The 24,186-nt window shown below is 39.5% G+C and overlaps 1 protein-coding gene across 1 annotated transcript in view; it reads right to left on the bottom strand.

Moving 5' to 3' along the window:
* Positions 1-24,186, bottom strand: part of RASGRF2 (Ras protein specific guanine nucleotide releasing factor 2) — a 90,301-nt gene that overhangs the window by 26,742 nt on the left and 39,373 nt on the right. The window contains exons 10-17 of the mRNA XM_077935891.1: positions 18,844-19,004; positions 17,892-17,958; positions 16,170-16,306; positions 14,553-14,635; positions 12,606-12,854; positions 11,165-11,553; positions 6,981-7,106; positions 5,448-5,537 (exon numbers count right to left, since the gene is read on the bottom strand). Coding sequence (XP_077792017.1) covers positions 5,448-5,537; positions 6,981-7,106; positions 11,165-11,553; positions 12,606-12,854; positions 14,553-14,635; positions 16,170-16,306; positions 17,892-17,958; positions 18,844-19,004 — 1,302 coding nt within the window. The remainder of the gene's footprint in view (positions 1-5,447; positions 5,538-6,980; positions 7,107-11,164; positions 11,554-12,605; positions 12,855-14,552; positions 14,636-16,169; positions 16,307-17,891; positions 17,959-18,843; positions 19,005-24,186) is intronic.

Genomic DNA, 24,186 nt, shown 5'->3' on the forward strand with positions numbered 1-24,186 from the left:
AAATTTCAGGGGGGGGGAGACTGCAAATGGAAGGTACTGTTTTTCGCTGAGTTTACAAGGTATATGAGCAGCAATACTTGTGCTATTTTAATTAATGCATGGAATTCACTGCCACAAGGTATGGCAATGGACATGATCTTAAAGGTAAAGGGACCCCTGACCGTTAGGTCCAGTCGCGGACAACTCTGGGGTTGCAGTGCTCATCTTGCTTTACTGGCCGAGGGAGCCAGTTTTGTCCGCAGCTTCCGGGTCATGTGGCCGGAACTAGAGCAGTGCATGGAACTAGAGCAGTGCACGGAAACGCTGTTTACCTTCCCGCTGGAGTGGTACCTATTTATCTACTTGCACTTTGACGTGCTTTCAAACTGCTAGGTTGGCAGGAGCAGGGACCAAACAAAGGGAGCTCACCCTGTCGCAGGGATCTTAGATGGTTTTAAAACAGGATTAGAGAATTGCACGAAGAATCAGTGTGTATCCACAGATATTAACAATGATAGCTAAACAAAACGCCCGTGTCCAGAGGTGATTTGCCAGTAAATACTTGGGAGGTACAACTGCAGTGAAGGCCTATCAAACCCTAGTGAAGATCTCCTAGAGATATCTGATTGGTTGCTGCGGGAACTAGGATGATAGTGGACCTTTTGTATGATTCAGTATTCTACTGTGACTTAACCCTTAAAATAAATGTGTAATATCAGCACTTACTGGCCTATTAAGGAGACGACTATGCACTGCAATTTGTTCTGGAACTTATCCGATTATTTTACATTTTTTGGCTCAAAGCGAACAATTCCCATAATACATAAGGTATGTCCAAAAGTAAGAAGCTGACCATCTCATAACTGTTTGACGACAAATACCTATACCAGAGATATTTGTCTTTGGCAGACCTTCTCTAACTGCCTTTGTTGGCTAACCTAATATAACCTGAGTCAAGTCTTTATTGTATCAGCACATGCACTTTATTAGATGCACAAATTTGAACAAATACTGGCTCCTCTACATGACACGCAGTGTCATTTGACTGACCATGAATAGCTCCCTGTTTTGTCGCAACCTTCCCTTTTCTTTCTATGCACAGTGTTTGACTGCACGGAACAAATGGTCTTGGAAGCTTCTGCATATTTATCTCCCTCTTTGAAGTATGAGGCTGCCTCTCACTAATTAATTCAATATATTTGTTAATTGTCCTTAGCTAAACATTGTCAGCCCCACTTATACTTAGTTACCCTCATTATTCGGCAGTAAGGTTTATCATACTTAATAGCCCCATTGTTTTTGTATTTATCATTGTCTGTTCAGCAGATTCAATTATCTTTTTCCTTGCTCATTTTTGTGTCATTTGCAATTATTATTTATTTTTCTTTGGAATATTTACTAAATGCATTTTTTTGCTTGTTCATGGTCTGACTAATTATTTGGGATTGGAAAATAATGATTCTGCAAAATAGACTAAATGCTGTGCATAATTTTTGGTTTCCTTTGCAGCACAGTTTGACTTGCTGTGGTTAGTCACCTGCAGCTATCTGTTTTTTAGAAATCTTTTCACTAGTTGGCCACCTGTTCTGCTTGTTATATATCATATTACATAATGCACAGGTTGAATGGTGGGGTTTCCCAAGTGGACTCTCCCGACATTTAGGCAGCGGAGATTTTGCAATCCTATGATTAACAGCCATCTAAAGAACCATTTTACTGTAAAGACAGAATGATGTTATTGTGCTTTTTGCAAAAAAACCCCATGAAAATGTTATAAATAAAGAGAGTAGCAAGTATTAAATGTGATAATATCAGGGCTATGCTAATTAGCAACAGCAATCTCAATTAAGTGCAAAAGGATGCATTTTATGAAAAAAAACAGTTCAACGATACATTGACATTCATGGTGTCTATATTCATAGTGACTATCATAGGAAACAGATCTTGGAATCGTAGTGGAAAGAACACTGAAAACATCAATTTAGTGTACCCAAGCTTTAGGCAGATTCAGAAAGTAAAGGAACGGAGGAAAAAGCCCCAGCAAATATAAATCTATGTAATGTGTGAACACCATTGCAGAGGAGTAAAGACAGAAACAAATCTGACACTGATGACCCCATACTGATGTGAACAGCTAGGGTGTAGAGAGCTCTAGAATGCACCTTAAAAACAACCAACTTCATTGTGCTCTAAGGCAGCGATGTGAAACCCCCCCCCCCCAATGCAAATATGAAAGTCAAAGGAAATATGAACTGTGCTTTCAGTAAAACAAAAAATCAGGCCAAGGATGTCAGCAGAAAGGACTATCAGCAAGTTTCAAGATTTTAGCCTAGTAATTTTGGCAGCTCAATATACAGTGAATATACTAACATGCAAAGTTTTCAGGATCCTCACCAGTGACTTTGGGCTTATCCACACTTCCTCTTGTTGCACCACTTTCTCCCAGGGAAAACTGCCCTTTAGCGCTTAATTGGAGCAAACGGCAATTAGGTTTTCTGTGGACTGCTGTTTGTTCCAATTTACAGCTCAAGACTAGGTGTGTCTTGCAGCTTTCTACCACATGCCGAAAGCATCACTGCCCATGCACTGTCTTCCTCTCTTTTGCTCTATTCTCTGACTACAGGCTGCACTAATTAAATTGCAGCATGCAGCTTAATTCAGGAAGGACCCCATGACCTGCCATAGAGGGGCCAGTGGCCTCGGTCCTCCCCTTACAGTTGAAGATGTATTTATTAACAGGGCGCAGTCTTCTTTCTCTTCCTCCAATAATTACTATTTTAATAGAAGCTTGCTGATTAATAAAAGCTGCATGGTGCAGTTCCCCTCAGTTTGAAGGATAGCATTTGCCTAACCAGTTGATAAAATTGCTAAGCAACAGTTCTCTAGATTCAAAACAGCTCTTGGTTCTGGAACAAAAATAGAAGTCTATTCAAATTGATCACAGAATTCGTGCATATTGAAAAGAAAGAAAAAAAGAAATAATGTTCCCAAGTATAAAATTCAAGGACAGGTTGAAGCACGTTAATTCTCTGCCTATTATTGACACCCCAAGCAGTCTAAAGACAAACTTTAGGAAATATGATAAATATGTAAATTTCAGGTAGAAATACACTAGGGAGGAAATGCCAATCCCAATATTTTAATCAATGGGGAATACAGCGGAAAAACACTGCCATGCTTCATTCTAGCAAAAACAGCACATATTGTGCACCAATAAGGTGTGCTAGATGGCAAACATGAGAGGATGCTTTCACCTTTCAAAACTACAGATTGAAGCGTTTCATCCTTCTCCCAGTGTTGTAGCAGTAGAACATTTTTTTAGCAGTGTGCAACAACACAAAACAAAACAAATTAAAAACAACAGTAAAAATGTAAACACTACAAGAGCAAAAGAAATACACAATTAACCACGTACCAGCAATCTGCTGGAGCAAATCATTCAGTTACTTGGTTGAAGGCAGATGACTGAAACCCACCTGCACTGTGCTGAGCTCCCCATTCCTCATCCCTGCCCCTCTCAATAACTGGCAAAGATACTCAGTGCTGGAAAGTGAGGTGAGCCTCACTGCCCTGCCCGTACCACCCTGCCAGCTGAACCTGCCAGTGATATTCTAGGAACCCTTTCTAAGCCTTCAGCTTTCATTTGTAAAAGCAAGTCTCTAGTCCTTTCAATGTGGCGATACGAGGAAAAGCATGCAGACTGAATTGGTCTCTACTGAATTGCTATCTAAGAAATAATTTAACTGATGTAAGTGTATTGAATGACCTGCCTTTACAGACTGGCTATTCTACAACTTATTCCTGGCCTGCTTACCACATAGTTTCTGGCTACAGGACTGGCACCATGAGCACAGTCATGGTTTTCTCAAGAAACTATAGGACCCATAGATGACGCATGGACAACCAGCGAATTGAACACGTCAAAGTTTTCAAATATCTTGGCCTTATATTCCACTCTACAGGATCATGGGGAGCACACCAGAAACGTGCAAAGAAAAAGCGTCCCAAAGCGCCAATATTCTAGCACACTTTTTCTACACAAAAGGTGGTAAACATATACCATCAGTCCTGGCAGTGTTCCAAGCTAAACCCCTAGCACAGTTATTGTATGGGGCTCAGATTTGGACAGGCACTCACCTTGGATCTACGGAAGCTGTCCAATCACCTCCTTTAATGGTTGAATTAAGTAGTCTTTCAAAGTTTTATGTGTATTGTTGATTATGTTTTTATTTGTCTTCACTTCTATTTGGTTGTTATGTGTTTTCTCTTTTATAAAACTTAATAAATATATTTTTTTTTAAAAAAGGAAGCTGTCCAATCAAAGGTCTTAAGGCAAATTTTCTCTGTACCACCCTGTGTCCCAAACGCATCATTGCGCCTAGAGGCTAATCTTCCCTCGATGGAATTGCAGATTTTGCATAGGACACTTAACGACCGGCTTCGCCTAAACTTAAATCCCCCCGGTCTAATATCCCTAATGCTGCAAGATTGTCACAAGAGCACCTGGACTAAAACTGTCTATCAAAAACTTCAGTCCTGTGGTTTATCACTACAACAGCTACTCACTTTGGGTTTTAGTAAAGCAAACAGTCTAATTTGTCAGTGCCTAAATGATATTGAACGTCAGAACAACTTGGCCACAATAAGGAAATTTTGCCCATGGTATGACAATTTTCCACCTACCCATTTTGACTCTCTGGCACCCTATCTGCATAACCTAGCAATTCTAAAATACAGGTGCATTTTTACACTCGCAAGATTGAATGTATTGCCCTTGGCTGTACTTGAGGGACGATTCCAACAGATTCCACATTTATGTCCCTGTGGAGATGGCCATACCAAATTGATGGCGCATGCCCTGCTGTCTTGCACTCTTTATAAAGACTTGAGGAATGAGGTTATCACCCCTCTTTTATTGTCCACTCTGGGTTGCCCAGTCACTGCCAGAGTGTCCTTTCTCTTGGCAGATCAAGATGAGAAGGTAGACAGCAAAGGTTGCAAGGTTTTTAGAATAAGATCCACTATTTGACTACTGATTCAAAACCCTAAAATGTTATTTTATATAACTGACTTTTTATTTCTGTTCTTTGTATATCATATTGTTGTTTTATTGCTATGGCCGATGTCTGACGCAAATAAAGATTGATAGATTCATTCATTCATTCACCATTCATTCACCATATTCAGCACAGTGATGAATATTTCAAAGAAGTATTTGTCAATCATTTAGCCTGAAATCCTGTATCTTGTTATGTAGCAGCAAGCCCCATTGAATTCAATGGGATTTACTTCTGAATTGGTATAGTATTTCTCAGTTAGTTAAGCTTACTTTTATGCTGCCTTTTGGACCAAAGTCCCCCAGAGGAGCCTGCAAATATTCGATTGCAAATACTGACTGCATTCACTTACTAGTGCTCAGTCATTCAACCCCCCCATCCCCCCAAAAACTCTGGTACCAGAAGGCTCACCTGGTGGGCTCCCATGCCCAGCTGCAGCTGTAGCAATAGCAAAAGCAGAAGCAGGGGAAACGGAACAATGACTGTTGTCAGTCGCCTGTACTGCAAAGTAAATAACAAAAAATAAAAGAACATCAACAGCAAGCATTGTTTTGCAAATGAAAACCACAAGCTTGGATATCTATCTCCATGTATGCTTTTACGGTAGAGGAAAAAACATTGTTTAAGCATGCATATATACAAGCAAACCTTCCTGCTGGAAAAACAAACAGAACATTTTGTGATTTTGTTTTTGATTCAGCAAAGGCCTCTGCTAACAGAAGAGGAAGGAATATATATTTTGGTCAACTCCCACCTCCTCCTGCAGACTCCCATGCTGTTCCAGAAGAGCAGCCAACCCTCCAGAAGACATTTTTAGGGGGCAGCATTTGGGTACAGGGGACTGGTAAAAATCCCCTCTCCCCACCTGTTGGCAGAGGCACCAGCTGGATCAAAAACATTTCCATGAGAGGAATTTAACTAACAGAATACGAGAATAGGAAGATGGAATATTTAAGGAGGGGTGGGAAATGTTTGCAGAATATCTGAAGAATCATGTTAATCAGGCTGAAATGTCAGCAGGGTTAATGTAAATTCAGCAGTCTAAAGCATTAAATATATAGGGGGAGAGATAAATATGAACATAAGGGGAAATTAGAATATGCAGCATTAATTGATAAATAAATAGAACCATGGAAGGGGGGAAGGGAAGTCAGTGACTGAATGTATTGTTATAATCAATGAAATGTGAGACATGGTAATGAAAAATGATTTTTTTAAAAAATGGAAAAGCATTCCCATGAGGGGAAGGCACAATCAGATTCCACGCTCAATTTCTCATCATACTGAACTTCCACATGGCCTGATTCCAAAGAGAGATGTGAAAATGCCACCTTGGATTTGATTAAAAGAGTCAAGGAAAAAGAAGTTACTTCCGGCTCATGCAATGGAAGTGTTGGGTTCAGGACCAAGTTGTCAGTATGTTGCATCCTTTAAGCATCTGTTAGTGGGACACACAATTTACTGGAGTTCTACCAAAAGAATTTCACTCCTGGTTAAGCAATTTATTCACATCCTGTAATGAGTAATTAGAATACCATCTGTACATTTTCAGTGCCACACAAATAGACTTATTTCCCACTAACAGTGATCAGTATCATGCATCTCATCACCATACACAGTGCACAATATGTGCCCTCAGTTTGGTTCATGAGAATCTGTCAGTTATAAGACTCAAGTCAATATTTTTCTCGAACAAATGTACATCTAGTTCAAAATATTGCAGAACATTTCATTGCATCCTAACGCAAATATGCTTTTCGTTCTCTTGCTGCTCAAATGCTAATCATTTGGAATGGTGTTATTCACATCTTCTTATTTTCTTACATTTTGCAGAAAGAGAACAGAAATAGATAGTAAACAAATTGTTTCGGAATTTATTATCACTACAAGGTCCTTTTGATATAACCATGCAATGTATTAAAGTTTTGCTTTTTTTAACCTTACCCCCTGGCTGTCGATAACGTAGATGTCGTGGAGTCGAAGGAGATCTACACGGGGAGAGCTCAGGAGTATCCACAGTTGAGGCACTTTCTGGGATAGTGCGATCCACTGATACAGATTCCAGAACCGCTGCTTTAAGAAGTATGCACTTTAATATAGAGACAGCGAGTGGTCTTTATAATTCAATCATAAAACATTTCACATATCAGGTATGAAATTATGCTACACCTTCTTAAACTCTAAAAACCAAAAGGTTGTTTTTTCAGTGTGCAGATTCTCAACAAAACAGATGCATTTTAAATGATTTTTTGAAAAGAAATGATTGAAACACTTGGTTTGAAAACAACAAAAACCCACTAATGTATTTAAATTAATGAGACCCTGTATAATGGTCAACTATAAAATCACCTTTAATATAAATATACGGGGAACAAAGTAATATTGTTCTTAAGACATTGATCATAGGACATTGATCAGTGGGGTCTTCCTTGTTCTGTTCAATGTTGATGAAAGCTTCACATGAAAAAAGATGACTTTACATGCACATTTTTCATCACTGAAAATGATAAGCAATATATGTTAATGTGAAGTTCTATGTGCACATTGGGAGCTCCTGGTGTTTGGGATACAAGCACTTACTTCTACCAGCCAACATCATTTTATAGTTCTGTCAGTGAACTTTAGTTTACGCTGCTCATGTAACATATTCTGAGATAACCCTTTAGGAAATTCGGGAAGTAAGTTTATGCAAGTGCAACACCTGCTCACATAAATTTAATAGTATTGATAAAATATCAGGGTACTTGACAATGACAGAAACCAATGACACAAGTAACTATAAAGCTTATAAATAAGGGAATAAAGGACACCAATTTAAAACAAAATAGGCTGTACTATCAATAATGAAGATAGCTGTTTCATGATTTTGCATCTACTCAGACCAATGTCTAGTGGTACACACAAAATCTCAGAAACAAGGTTAAAGACAGGAAACAAACAATTCAACTATCAGATTCACCAGAATCTAAAACAAACAGCACTGCAGAGTTTATGGATTCAAAAAGAACTGAGGTGAAAGAGAGTGAATGACCACTCTCTGTGTTGTGGTAAGAATTCCATACAGTTGTAGCAGTGGTGACAAATTTATTTCATCTATTAGGTACCACATGCCATTATTTAAAATAAAATTGTCAACATCATTTCGGGTTGTTCTTATCTGCAAGACTGCCCTCAGTTCAATGTTGTCCTCACAGGTATTTGCTGTATCAGACCTGTTCAAATGCTGGACTGAAAAGTATTCTCAACTGTTATGTTTTCCTGTTGCCTTTGCTCCCTTTGTTGGTAAACAGAGAGTTTAAATCTGAAGCATAATTTGTCAAACTACATGCAAAACATAATCTCCCAGTGTATTACCCTAATGCTACTACTGAGTTTTCTCACTTTTGTTACCAAAATCCTCATAGGATTTGATACCTCTGCTTCAAAGGTCTTTTCTTACTCAAGGCTTCATTTTTTTCATACAAAAATCAAAGTTATTCACCTAAAAACTAGGCAGATTATATTTAATTATTTTTACATGTATTCACTTTCCTAGTTTCCTTTGTTGGTGAAGGTTGAATTTAATTATGAAGGATAGAGTTATCAAACTATATATATGTATCCAATGTACTTCTCTACTGTATCAAACTCTTAATTCCACCTGAGAGCTTCTCTCACTTGTGTTATCAAAATCCTCACTGTATCTGATGCTTCTGCCTCAGGGGACACACCTTAACAAAGATTAAGGCTGCATATATTCTGCCTGTCAACCAAGAAAATAAAAATCAGCAGAATAAATCATGGAAATTCATTATACTTGCACGTCTCTGTTTGTTTTGCATAATTCTGTTTGATTTTGGTGCTTTTCATTTACACAGTTAACTTTCCATGTGCCTTATTCTTGATACATATTCAGGCAAGAAGTCACTAGCTTAGGCATCAGGAATAAAATACGTCATTTTAATTTATTAATTATTATTATTATTATTATTTTGCTTTTCCATTCTGCATAATGCTCATTGACACTGCTGAGATTATATAACTGGGATTCTGCTGTAGAACTAAATAATTATGTCAACAGAGAACTGAACTACGTGTTTTATCTCAGGCTATACATAGTTATTAGCTAACACAGTAGAATTTATTACATAGGGTACAGTCTGCATTTCAATAAAGTGGTACCTCGGGTTAAGAACTTAATTCGTTCTGGAGGTCCGTTCTTAACCTGAAACTGTTCTTAACCTGAGGTACCACTTTAGCTAATGGGGCCTCCCGCTGCCGCCGCGCCACAATTTCTGTTCTCATCCTGAAGCAAAGTTCTTAACCCGAGGTACTATTTCTGGGTTAGCGGAGTCTGTAACCTGAAGCGTCTGTAACCCGAGGTACCACTGTACCTAACAAATGAACAGAGACTAGTAGAAAAAGCCAGCTGTAACTGTTATGCATAATAACAGATACTAACTTTTGCTGAAAATCTCCTAGGCATTTTTTATCTGCAAATGAGATCTAAACTTGCTTAACTTCTTATTTGCTAGAAGTATTATTTCTGACACCATTCCTTAAGCTTATTTAATTAATGATCGGCTAATTACCACTGACATTATAACTAATGTCAATCTAAAAGATCTCTTGTTAAACAATATATTACTTTCTATAGTGACAAATCCTTTGATGAAGAGGATAAGTGTCTCACCAAGGAGCTTTTTTTTTTAAAAAAAAAAATCTTTTTCAAAGGAATTATGCTTTCTTCAGTTTTACAGTAATTCTTGTCAGGTTTCTCCAAAGAAATAAAAAGGGGCTATGCTTGGGGGGGGGGGGGGGAGAGAGAAGAATACAACTCATGTAAGTAAAAAATGAAAAGGAAACTGAGGCTGAGAGAAATTTTCATGAGCACCAGTTTCCAGGTTAGAATTTGCAGGAGAACCTTTCGTAGAACAGATAAACAAATTACATAAAAGCATTAATATGTTTCTCTGCTCTTTGTCCAATTCCAGGACATTTATCACAGCTCACAGAGATGTGTGAAGGTCCCCAAGGCCCATCTAATTCAGCACCCTGTTCCCCAGATGCCTCTGGGAAACAGGATGCAAGTGGGATGTGAGGCCAATAGCCCTTTCCTACTGTTCTTTCCCAGCAACTGGTATCCTGGAGACAGCCATCGCGACTCATAGACATGGGTAAGACTAAAGCTCCATGTATTTGCCCAATCCCTTTTTAAAGTCATCCAAGGTTGCATTCATGTGGCGTTTTATTCCGTCTTCCCAACTTTTCCCAAACTGTTGATTTCCGCATTATATCTGTGTTTTCACACAATATAAAAATGACTTCCAGAAATATAGCGGAATATTGCACAAGTTTAGTGCTAATTTTCATTTTATTTGTGAATAGATTTTTTTCTGAAAGTTGCACCGAAGAGGGAATTGCAGGTGAAGCTTGTCATGTAAGCTACACCTCCTGGAATTCTTTCTTCTATGCAGATATAAAAGGTGAAGGAGCCCTATAGCTACCCTAGAACAGGACCAGAAATTCCAGCCATGATCTGTTGAAATAATTGCTCAAGGGATCTACACAAATTGGGGGGGGGGGGGGGCTTGCATCTTACAGCTCTAGAAAATCCTCTTTCTACATTTCTTGCATTGGTCTTTTAAAGAAGAAGAAGAAGAAGAAGAAGAAGAGGAGGAGGAGGAGGAGGAGGAGGAGGAGGAGGAGTTTGGATTTGATATCCCGCTTTATCACTACCCAAAGAAGTGTCACAAAGTGACTAACATTCTCCTTTCCCTTCCTCCTCCACAACACAACACTCTTTGAGGTGAGTGAGGCTGAGAGACTTCAAAGAAGTGTGACTGGCCCAAGGTCACCCAGCAGCTGCATGTGGGGGAGCGGGGAAGTGAACCTGGTTCCTCAGACTACTGCTCTTAACTACTACACCACACTGACTCCCAGTGAAGAAGAAGCAGCATGTGCCAATTTATTCCTCCACTGCTCCTTTCCCATTTGTGCACATAAAGGTAAGATGATTTCAAGTTGTGCACTTGAGCAGTGGGGTGATGCTCAAAACATAACCATGCCCACCTCCCTTGTACCAGCACACCCACATTTCTTTGCAAAACAGCAACCTTTAATTACACAATATATTGTATATATAATACCTCTTCGGATGCTTCTCCTTAGTTTGTTGCAAAGCTCAATACGTGGATTCTCTGAGTTTTCGTCTGCAAAGCCAGGACTTTGTTCTGGAGATGAAGGGCCTTTGCTAAGGTCCAATGGTACTTTAGATAGCGTGGGTGGTGGTGAAGTAGCAGGGCTGTATGTTGAGGTAGGACTACTGGCAAGAGAGGTCGTAGACAGATCTAAAGCCCCTATCCTAGAATTTAGTGGAGAACTTAGTGACAATTTTCTGGTTCTGACAGGCGAGGAAGTCCTAGAGAGTGATAGAGGTGGAGGGGAAGAGAATTTGCGGCAAAGGTGTGGTGATTTTGCGTCAGCCAGGTGTTCTCCTCTGTTGTTTTGGTTAGTAGCAAAAAACAATTCCAAAGATCTAGGAGAGAAAGGAAAGGCCAGAACGGATTTTGAACAGTGCATGCTAAAAGCTACTCATAAAGGAACACAGGTCATTTGTATTTTGGCACATACAGGAAACTCCCCGTTTATGCATATTTAGAGCACGTGCACATCGCCACAAACCTGGATATGGCACGAAAAGGGCAAAAATGGCCCTAAAAGAGCAAGAGAACAGCAAAAATGGTGCGAAAACAGTGTCTAGCAATCCCATGAGCCTTTGCAAGTGGAAACCCAGGAGCCCTTGCATCAAATTTTGTGGAGAGTTGGAATTTGAGCAAGGAGATTTGGAGGGAGCATTTAATTTGTGTGATTTCAACTGGCTGGAGTTCAAACCGCGTAAAGCTGAAATGGCACGTGTGAATTGTTGGGAGAGTGGGCTATGGGTTTGTTTTGTTCTTGTTTCTATTATGTATTTTGTGCTTTTATTTTTATGCTGTGAACTGCCCTGAGATCGTTAGATGAAAAGCAATATACAAATTAAATAAATAAATTTGTGTAAGATGCAAGCATAATATTGAAATATGGTTATGCGCATATTGAAAAATAAAAGAGACAAATTCCAAAACAGAACATCTACCATACCAGTAGGTATGACATGATTGGCATTACAAAGTCCAGGATGGATGTTTGAGCCCAGCTGGATTTTATTCCTTCTCCCATGGCCGAAAGAGTAAGCAGTATATAAGCGTAAAAACAAACATATGTAAAATTGTGTCCAATAATAATAATAATAATAATAATTTATTATTTGTACCCCGCCCATCTGGCTGGGTTTCCCCAGCCACTCTGGGCGGCTTCCAACAAAGATAAAAAAATACACTAAAATGTCACATATTAAAAACTTCCCTGAACAGGGCTGCCTTCAGATGTCTTCTGAATGTCAGGTAGTTGTTTATCGCTTTGACATCTGATGGGAGGGCGTTCCACAGGGCGGGTGCCACTACCGAAAAGGCCCTCTGCCTGGTTCCCTGGTCCAATGCATTATGACAGGAGATCTCACGAGAACATAATGAGTAGAAAGGAACTCACCTAACAGGGATTGAGGTGAAAGGCCTTTTGTATATATCCGACAGTTTCTCCAAGACAACTGCTGCAGTAGTAAATATGCGATAAGTATGTAGGAAAGTATTAAGGAAATCAATACTGAGAAATCGCAAGTCTGTTAATCTCTCCAAAAGGCGTTCAACGCTTGCATAACGAATCTGGGGCACTTTGCAGGAGTTTAGTGTTTTGCTGAAGCAGATGTCAATGTCATCTTTGTGAAGACGTGCATCAGATCTACATAATATAATTATTTAAAGACTATTATTAAACATCATTTCGTAAGTCGTACTGAGGGTTTTTTGTTTTTTTTTAAAGATGCTGTCATTTTTTAAATATAAAAGACAGTCTTTTCTATACCCTTATGCAACTCATGCCTATGCAACCAAAAGTTAAATGTGGGATGTGTGGGAAAGCCCCAATGATTATTCTAGCAGAATGCAGTAGGATGTATCCCAAAATCCTTGGGGCTTTTGTATTTCATTTTTAATTTGTATTACTGTACTCCAAGTGGGTTTTATAATCAGGAATAAATGTGCTTGTCACTTCCCAGCCTCCACTACACCATACATGGCCTTTCAGCAGCATTGCAGCTCTACATGGGGCAGTGGAGAGGCTTGCAGTGAAAGGGATCTTGCTGCATAGGGGAGCACGGTGGTACCTTGGTTCTCAAACGCCTTGGTACTCAAACAACTTGGAACCCAAACATTGCAAACCCAGAAGTAAGTGTTTTGGTTTGCGAACCTTTTTTGGAAGCCGAACGTGCTCCATTTTGAGTGTTACGCTTCCAATCTGAGTGCCACACTTCCGTTTTGAATGTTACGCTGAGATCTGCTTGTTTCTATTTATTTTGCATTTTGTTTCTGCTGCTCTTTTTGTTTTGTTTTTGTGACTGTGTGGAACTCAGCTCAGCTATTGATTGATTGATTGTGTGACTGCAGTACATTGTTTATTGCTTTCATTTTATGGATCAATGGTCTCATTAGATAGTAAAATTCATGTTAAATTGCTGTTTTAGGGGTTGTTTTTAAAAGTCTGGAACGGAGTAATCCATTCTGCATTACAGTGGTACCTTGGTTTACGAACTTAATCCATTCCGGACGTCTGTTCTTAAACCAAAGCATTCTTAAACCAGGGCGTGCTTTCACATAGCAGCGGGGGACTTAATTTACAAATGGAACACACTCAACAGGAAGTGAAACATGTTCTTATTCCAGGGCAAAGTTCGCAAATGAAAACACCTACTTCCAGGTTTGCAGCATTCTTGATCCAAGTTGTTCATAAACTAAGCTGTTCTTAAACCAAGGTACCACTGTACTTTCTATGGGAAAGTGTGCAGTGGTTTTGGAACGCTTTGGTTTTGGAACAGACTTCCGGAACGGATTAAGTTTGAGAACCAAACTGTATCACCCTAGTGCAAGGACTTTTAGTTATGCAACAGAAGTTCCCCTTTTCCTCCTCTTCATACGTGCCCCCCTAAATCTGTTCTAGGGTTTCCCTCCACCCTCTGGAGGGCACAAGGGGCATGCAGGGAGAGGGGAGGGAGGGGAAGTTCCACTGTGCAAGCAGAAATCCTTGTGCTAATGGATCTATTTCACTGGATACTGCCCACAGTCTAAGGTTGGTTATGTCTGCTAGGGTAACACCTGAGTCTAAAGAAAATCTTAAAACAAACACATATAAAGTAGCACACCCATTAAATGTAAAATTATAACAATGATTTCAAGAACAAAAACTAGTATATTACTATTCAGACTAATAGTTTTCTAAATCTTGAAAAGCAAACAAAGTAGGCTCACAAATAATGCAGCATTTCCCTGTGAAACATGGGGTTAATAGTGCAGTGAAGCAAAACAGCAAGGTTTCCATTTTGCATTTGAGGGATAATGCAAGAAGTCCCACAGTATGGCTGCATGCCGAAATCAGCAAACTTACTTGATCATATGTGGCACAGTGACTTTGGAGTTTTCTTCAAATACTATGGTCATTAAACCGTTGCACCGTATGTTGTCAACACACTGCATAATATAATGACAAAGGGGAGTGGAAATATAGGGTGGTGGTTTAAAAAAAATAATTCTTGTAAATCTCAACTGTTATAGTCACAGTAAATGAAAAGCTCTATCTGTTGAGCCAGAAGGAACAGAAAACTAGACTTCCCAGAGTACCTGGCAATGGATGTCTTTTGAATAAACACTTTAACAACCTCCATAATGCTATTCCCTCCCTGTCACGATCTTAATGTTAAGGGGTACTCTGGCGTTGGAGACTCTCCAAGAAGGTCTGGTGCTGAGTAAAGCTTATTATGAGCCAGGCATGAAGGCTGAGCAGACTGATTGCGCTGGGTCAGGTTTATAGTGGGCATAACAGTAAACTCCATTTACCATACCAAATCCCGTAATTACAACTGTGTGCCTTTACTAGTTCCTTTTCCTTGCACTTTGGAGATGTCATGATCATTGGTTATTCTCCTGCTATTTGCTGAGTTCAGCAAGGTAAATAATTCTACTGTTGCTTTGTTAATACCTACATTCTGTTACAGATGCCATACTCTTCAACATATTCTGTATTTCCAAATATCTGTAATGTGATGACAACCAGCAGTGTTTTTTTTTATTCTTTATTAATAGAAAGGTGAAGTATTTGCTCCAGGACATTGCTTCAGGTGGGGGGATTTATTACGTTTTCTGCTCTTTTATGAATATTGAGCTTTTAAAAAATTATTTCAAGGGCAAATTCATGACTCAAATCCAATCCAAATATTTGTTAATATGATAAACATGGAGGTGGGAGAGAGCCATCAGTAAGTTTAATTCTCATCAATTTCGGTACAAAGAGGAGGAGGAGGAGGAGGAAACCAGTATATCTGGATATCCTGAAGGAACTTTGCTTTTTAGTTTCAGTCCCACCAATTAATCAGAGGCAAATTCTAATCTGTGATTAAAGCTTTAGTTGATTAATGTACCAGTTAAATAGATTAAAGGTTGCAGCACCAATCATATTACCAAAGCAGAGGGGAAATGAATGTCCCTTTGTTTGCTTTTGGCTTGCTTCACAAGCAGCTTACAGATCACAACTGAATTGTTCTCAAGTAACTAGTATGAGGCTTGCAACCTTACAGGAGTTACTTTAAATGTAATTGATTGTGTTTGCAATTAGCATTTTTTCATGCTGGTATTCATGTGAGAAGGGGGCATGGTCTGCCCCTCATTTGAAAAAGGGTTCGTACTCCATGGCATTCCTAACCCAAAATCACCCACCCCTTCGAAGAGGTACACGTATTTTGTGCAGTTGGTGTAGCCTAATCTTGCATTGTCTCTCTTCTTGACTGTTTCTTCCTCCTTCACTATCAAAGTCTATTTATTTATTATTTACTTTATTGTTGAACTAGCACCAGTTCAACATGGGCAAGTTACCTTTTTTTTTTTTAGTTGAACCCCGGTCGCACTATTTTGTTACTGATACCAAAATATTATATTTCCTACATATCAAGCCGTGAAATTATTATTGCATGGTGAGCAAAACATGTAATCTCCAAGAAAGTGAAATTACCTGACTAATGTCACTTGTCCAGGCTGCTTTTTCCTGCCGTGAAGGGGCTAACAGGACAATGGTAAAAGGAGGTGCATCTGCTGGTTCAACCACAATCTTGAAGTCGAGATGTCCAAATACTTGCCCAGAACCTTTCGCTTCACAAAGAACAAAGCAATTACAGATGGAAATCTGAGGCGGATAAAAACTCAAGGCACAACGCAGATAAATTTGTCCTGCATGCAGCATCTGTTTGTGTACAGTGTGGCAAGACTCCAATGAGTGATTTAGGCCCCTGCCAGGGCTATTCATTAGCACAGTTACTTTTTCTACTTTGAACACTGGATTCCCAGGGAATACCACAAACTGTTTATGATGTTTATGATTTCAGAAATGGCTTCTCATGTAGCATGGGAAGCTGCTGATTGAGAAAAATAAGTTTAAAATGTTCTTCAGCTTATGAAACTAGTGCTTCGAATTCTGGTCCACATGTCCCTCAATATGAAGTTCTATAGGGATCTAACACGGGCACAGAACTCCATGCAAATATACCCCAATTTTGTTTAACAAAGTTTCATGGATGCATCCCCACTACACATAGAGAATTCTACCTTCCACTGAAATGACTGGGAAAACCTACAGCAATGGAAAGCTTAGAGCCCCAGTTTGTGCCCCAGGGACCAAGCAGTTTGCTCTCGATTCAGGAAGCCACCAAAACCTCATATGGTTTCTTGTTTTGTAACTTGAACCTGAGAGCACAATTCCTTTATATCTTTTACATTATGCATGCCTACTTAGAGTTTAAATCCCACTCAGTTCAATGGGGCCAACCTGAAGGTATATATGTGTTGAGACTGCAGTCTTAGTTCCTGCCGATCGCTGGATCGTGGTCCAAATCAGATATGATGCAATACCCCCCCCCATCCCCAGTCTGCCCAACTTTCCACTGATGCAACTTCCCAGTTAAAAATCATCTATTTATATGAAACAACCAGGCACACTCCCTTTCCTTTTATTGCAGGGCTGGACAACCTTTTTTAGCCCCAAGGGCAACATTTAGTGGTAAGTATTGGGTCCCACTCAGACATACACATTTCTCTCTCTCTCTAAGTCTCTCTCTCTCTCTCTCTCTCTCTCTCTCTCTCACACACACACACACACACACACACACACACCACAGTGAACCCACATACATGCAGAGAGATGTGCAATACAATCTCAGTGATCCCTTGTGTGCTCCCCTTCATTCTCTAGGTGATTGGCACTGGGTAGCAGTCCTCCCTTCTTCCCTGCACCAAGCAGCTGGAGAGAGGAGATACTATTGCTGTGGAAACACAGCTAGATGGGTGGGGTATAATAATAATAATAATAATAATAATAATAATAATAATAATAATAATAATACTGCTGCACACCTTCCTGCTCTCCAGTGTTAATTGGCACTGGCAATCAAACCCCTCTCAGCCTGCCAAACAGCTGCTGAGTTTAGCACAGTTATGATCATCCCAGTCTGCCTTCCTCTGGTGGACTGAGGGAAGTGGTTTTGGTGGAAGCAGCAGTAGAGATTGACCAATTTATGAGAGGCAGGAAAGGCTTGTGGTATGTAGATTTCAATCCTGTGTTTTCTTGGGAGCTGCGACAGACACATTATCTGGGGGCTGTATTCATTATATATTGTACAGAAAAATACACTAATGTTTGTGTAAACATTATAATTATATTAAACAGTTTGATATAACTTACAGTCATCATCATTCGTATCAGCCTCCTCAATTAGTGTGCATTCTATTAACGAGAGAACACCTCCTGCCTAGGGATATAAATAATACCTTTTTCAGGAATCTATTTTATCCTCTCTCCCCCACTTAAAATTATGCAAAATTATGCAATTTAATGTTACACAGTCTCCTAGAAAGGATTGTTCCAATAGCTGAACACACTTGCAAAAATCAAGAACATTATTAATTCCAAAAAAATGAAGATAAATTTAAGCTGCATGTGTTCCTTTTTCCAATTAAAATAATTCTACAGTGTATTAACCAACAGCAAATAAAATCAATTTTACTGATAGGATTAATGGCATGGCACACTCAATTCATACCAACCTAGCAACTCCATGGGAGAAATATGTGAATATAATAAATAAGGTATCCGAATCCCAAACAGAAAAACAGATTAATGCAGACCTATTTTTTTCAGATTTGAATACATTACAGTTTCAATCCATGTAGGGGAATAATTCAAGAAAAATATTTCACTGTAAAGTTATACTGGAAGGCTATATAATTGGATACGGCATTATATATATACAGGGCCAGTCCAACCTTGAGCCACGTTAAGCCATGCAACCAGCTGGCTGATGAAGGCGTGCAATGGATGGTGTGTCCCTTGCAATAAAATGGTTGCTGTAACATTTCTGTGACCAGATTTCAATTTCAATTACAATTAGTTTAGAAAAGCTAACACTCTGTTCAAATTATAAGTTTTCCCATACTGAGATACCGTTTCCAGGCAATTCTTGTGCATTGCCTCAGTGGCTCAATTTACTGAAATACATAAAATCCTTCATGTCCTAAATTAAACTAACATGCAGTAATGAAATGTAACATGTAGTGAGAAACACCAGAATTAGGAACTTTATGCTCTACATTCTACCATGCTAAATGTAAATGATGTAGCTATGAAAACACTGTACCTTAAGTAGATGCAGCTTTCCTCCAGAGCTCCTTGTACAAATTAAAAAGTGTTTTGTAAATAAAAAACATTGTCTTTCTCCTTCTTTTTTCAAAGACAATGATCCCAGGCGAACTTTACTAAGTTTCCCCCTCTCAACGGAAGGTACTTGAATAAGAGTACCTAGTGATTACAAAAGCAAATGGTACATTGTAAATATAAGATTAATAAGTGGAATCCTTCATATTCTATACCTCATTGTCTATTTGATATTATGTATATCTCTCTTAGCACACCATGTGGGGCAAGTAGAGATGACCATCCTAATTACATTGGTTTCACTAAAGTAGGAGTAGCCAGTGTGGTGTTTTCTAGATGTTGTGGCCAGCTCCCATCTTTGTCCAGGCAGCATGGCCAGGAGTCAGGCATGATAGGACTTGTAGTGCAACAAACACTATAATGGGTTACCCTGCAGGAAAATGTTTGACTGTAATCCTGTGCATAGGCTGTTTAAGGCCAGTGCACAGGACTGAAGTCAACAGAAGTTAAGCAACCTAACTGTAGAGGGCTACAGCATTTCAATTACACAAAAAGAATATCAATTGTAAGACAAAATTCAGCAAACAATTAAAAAAAATTACTTCATTCATATTTCTTAATCACCCAATAACTAGACTCTCTGGGCAATAGCAAAACTCAATTTGCCTTTGCTATTCAAAATTCCTTATTTTCTCTCAGGATAACAAAGTAACGTAATTCCAACCACTGATCTTAAAGCAACCACCGGTCGGACTGATTACTAAAAGTTTGTTTTATACATCTCTAAAACTTTTCCAGAAGAACAGAAACATTAAAATAATAAAATAATAAAATAAAACGACAAAACATTGATAATGGAAGTTCCTCCCATTACATGTCAGACAGATGCAGTCTCTACTGTTTGTTTTTTGTTTTTTATGCCTACTGAAGTCCATTTTTCAACAAGTCTTGTAAATGGATTATTATTTTTAATCTCATTCTGTGGACTTGTCCTCATCAGAGGTTACTGTGTGTTTGCTGCTGTTAACATTCTCCTTTTTATTTGTGTAGTCCATATGATGTTACCCTCAGACAACACGTCTTTATGCTTTTCCCCTGTAGATTTGGATTTACCCAATAACAGGGATCATCTGATAAATTGGGGAAAATTGCAGTCCAAACTGCTCCACTGATGGTTGCAGACTATTTGCTGCTCTCCTTTCTGTGTTCACTACTTCCTCAATGCTTTAATGCTGTGATCTTAACTATTTCTGCTGCACTCCTGGACAAATGATTTTTTCCCTTTATTTTGATCCCTCAGATTTGCACATAACCGGAAAACCATACAAGCAAACCACATTAAACAGAAATATGAAAAGTGTGTGCTGAGAATTTACAATTGCTTTCCCTTCCTTTCCAGCCTGCAAGCAAAGGTGCATCAGGAGGTTGGCAATGTTTGGCACAGTAGCATCAACAAATTTGCTGGCAGATACATAAAAGGTAAAGGGACCCCTGACCATTAGGTCCAGATGTGACCGACTCTGGGGTTACAGCGCTCATCTCGCTTTATTGGCCGAGGGAGCCGGCGTATAGCTTGCGGGTCATGTGGTCAGCATGACTAAGCCGCTTCTGGTGAACCAGAGCAGCACATGGAAACGCAGTTTACCTTCCCGCTGGAGCGGTACCTATTTATCTACTTGCACTTTGACGTGCTTTCGAACTGCTAGGTTGGCAGGAGCAGGGACCAAGCAACAGGAGCTCACCCCGTCACGGGGATTCGAACCGCCGACCTTCTGATCGGCAAGTCCTAGGCTCTGTGGTTTAACCCACAGCGCTACCCGCGTCCCTATGGCAGATACCGGTACATAGTAATGTTTAATTGTTTTAAATCATTGCTTTTTAAAATATAAGTTTTCAGTTGTTTCTGTTTTAGCTGAAAGCCACCTTGAGTCCCTGTCAGAGAAAAAGGTAGGATATACCATAATATTAATAATATTTGCATGTATCAGAACTTTTCCCACTTTACATCTTGCACCTCCTAAAAAGCTGCTCCTGAAGGGCATGAGAGCCTCTGGCAAGAAAAGCTGAAGCAGGAAACCAAAGGGAAAATCCATTCGCTTTAAGTGGAATCATTTTCAGCTCTCACACGGGGCAGTCTGGCTTATATTATATATATTTTCAATTCTGCTTTCATAATGCAATGAAAGTTTTTTTAAAAAAATCAAGCAGGATGGAGTGTGGTATAGTTCCTAGTAAATATGCAACACAGATCTTTTGGCATCCAAGTTATTCTCCCCATTTTTATGCACAGAAGTGGCATTTAAATCTTATTTCAATATTGGTGAAGGAGCAGCTTTCTATGCCACACCTGAGGCCAGCAAGCTAGTTTTAGGGGGTGCAGGAGACACAGATGCTGCTCCCTGCATTCCCACATTTGCTTAATGGTAGGACTGGGGCCTGAACAGATTCTTTGTTTCTTTCTTTTTCTTTTTTGCTATAGCTATTGGAATAAAAATAATTTAACCATGATGTCTTCAAGTAGAGGGATAAAATACAAAGAAGAGTGACAGTTTGATTATATAATGGGATAAGTAGGTTTGTCATGGAGGCAGCCATTCTGTCAAAACAGGTACATTCTGAAAAGCTGAAAAGGCTTATGGTGGGGTAGGACCACTGCAGCATCATTCTGTTGAGAACCGCTGATCGAGGACTGCTGCTTTTCAGGCTGGGTCTTAAAAGGCTTTCCATTTTAAAGGAGCCATTTGATGAAACATCAGCCACTGTAATAGCTGAAAGGCAGCTTAGCCTGCATGACAGCAGCAATTATATTGCAATATTGAGACACAGGGAAAAAAAAACAGTGGGATGAGAAACCTTACTTCCATTGCCCAGAACCCTGAAAATATGTGCCAAAGATGTGTTATTTTAGTTCAAATGGACAATAACAGCCACCAAACAGTCTCCACATTGTACCAGAACAATTTTTTACTTATTTACGGCACTGATATATAGGTACAGTGGTACCTCGGGTTACATATGCTTCAGGTTGACTCCGCTAACCCATAAATAGTACCTCGGGTTAGAAATTTGCTTCAGGATGAGAACAGAAATTGCGCAGTGGCGAAGCGGCAGCAGTGGGAGGCCTCATTAGCTAAAGTGGTGCTTCAGGTTAAGAACAGTTTCAGGTTAAGAACGGACCTCCGGAACGAATTAAGTATGTAACCAGAGGTACCACTGTATAGGCCTAGCAGATTGCTGTTGCTAATACAACCATCAGATTGCCACTTGGGGCCCAGATTTTTCCTGGGTCACTCCTACCAGTCAAAGGGGGAGGTGACTTTCTGATCCCATCCTTTCTCTTACAGTGCTTGTGCCTTATGCAACTCTTCTCCATAATATTGGGAATCTCTCTAAAACATGGTGGGAGGAAGTGGTGCCCAACTGGAAAAGGTTGCTTCCCCTCCGAATAATTTTATTCATGATGTGTAATTTGCATTACTGTTTTTAATTTACAAGCCAACTGGACGTGTGTGTGTGTGTGTGTGTGTGTGTGTGTGTGTGTGTGTATATATATATATATAATTTGCAAAGGTACAATAACGATCTTCCAAACAAATAATTAAAACCCCACACAAAGGACTTAAAAATGTGAAGAGACCTTAAATTCCCATAGCAGAAGTTTAAACCGAGGTCCATCTAATCTTAGGCCCAATACTATATAAAGGTAAAGGTAAAGGACCCGTGGACGGTTAAGTCCCGTCAAAGGCGACTATGGGGTTGAGGCGCTCATCTCGCTTTCAGGCCAAGGGAGCCGGGTTTGTCCATAGACAGCTTTCTGGGTTATGTGGCCAGCATGACTAAAGCGCTTCCGGCGCAACGGAACACAGTGACAGAAACCAGAGTGCACGGAAACACCATTTACCTTTCCGCCACAGTGGTACCTATTTATCTACTTGCACTGGCGTGCTTTCGAACAGCTAGATAGGCAGGAGCTGGGACAGAGCAATGGGAGTGCACTTCGTTGTGGGGATTCGAACTGCTGACCTTCCAATCGGCAAGCCCAAGAGGCTCAGTGGTTTAGACCAAAGCGCCACCCGTGACCCTAAACTATATCCATTAACTCAGATGAACCTGCAGAAGCATGTTTTTAAACGTATTTACTGGAAAGTTCATTCATACCCCTTGCATCCAAATTGTCTTAACTCAGGAGGGAAAACAGCTTTCTCTAGTATTGGGACTGAGAGCTTGAAAGAAATCAAAACAAGTTTTGAACAAAGAGTACTGTAACAGGTGATTTTTCTAAAGTAGCTGTTAAGTGATTTTTCTCACATTTTTTTAATAACATTGTCCAGAGCCCTGAAAATATGTGCCTTTGAGAATGCAATATTTCATTTTATAATAATAAAAAGGTACTATTAAAAATGTTGTTATACTATAGTTTATTAATTCAGAGATTTTTAGGTAGACACACAATGCAGAATCAGATATTACTGAGGCATTAAGGCTCAATTCCTTTACATACATATGAGGAAGTAAGTGCCTAAAGATGATGGATATTGCAAAAAGCACTTCCCAATGCAGGGCTCCAAGTGACCCACAACCAATGGATTCATCATATGTGCATCAGCCCCTATGCATGCAAAATTTACATGCCAATGTTGTTTCTTTCTAAGCCAAGGGTCACTGGCTCACAAAGGCTAACTCAATCAAATAAGAACGCTTTAAGCATGATATCAGGTCACATGAGACTCTGTAAAGGTGAATGTGTTGTTTTTTAACGTGCCTAGAAGTTACTTTAAATCAAAATGTAAACCAAATGAATGCAGTGAAACTTGCTTCCAAGTAAATATGCTTAACTACTTTACACACACACACACGAGCAGAAAGGACTTCTAATTCCATCTTCCACGCCTCCTCTTAGCAGCATTCCATACACCCTCAAGATCTGTTTCAGGGGTTGCAGGAAGGTTGAGGAGGGGATGTCCCAGTGCATTAGCAGAAGTTCACTCATGCAATGTTGGATTCTGCACAATTTTGGCACAGATATGAACAGTTACTCAGTGATAATATTTTAATACACAGAAGTATAGGCGAATGGTATACTACATAGAGAATTTACAGCATAGAGAATTTACACACAACATAATAATTCCATTAGAATGGAGGTTGCTTTTTGTTTTGTTTTTACACTCTACTTACAACATGGAGTTAGTCATACAAGGAAATTCACACAAGGAAAGTAAAACTTTCTGGTCTTATACATTCCAAGTATAATTTTACCAATACATTCAAAAATGGTGTGTTGCCATGAAAGCGAGAAGTTATAAGACCAGCAATGCAATGTCTA

The sequence above is a fragment of the Podarcis muralis genome, chromosome 11 (genome assembly GCF_964188315.1).
Source record: "Podarcis muralis chromosome 11, rPodMur119.hap1.1, whole genome shotgun sequence".
Taxonomy (NCBI): Eukaryota; Metazoa; Chordata; class Lepidosauria; order Squamata; family Lacertidae; genus Podarcis; species Podarcis muralis.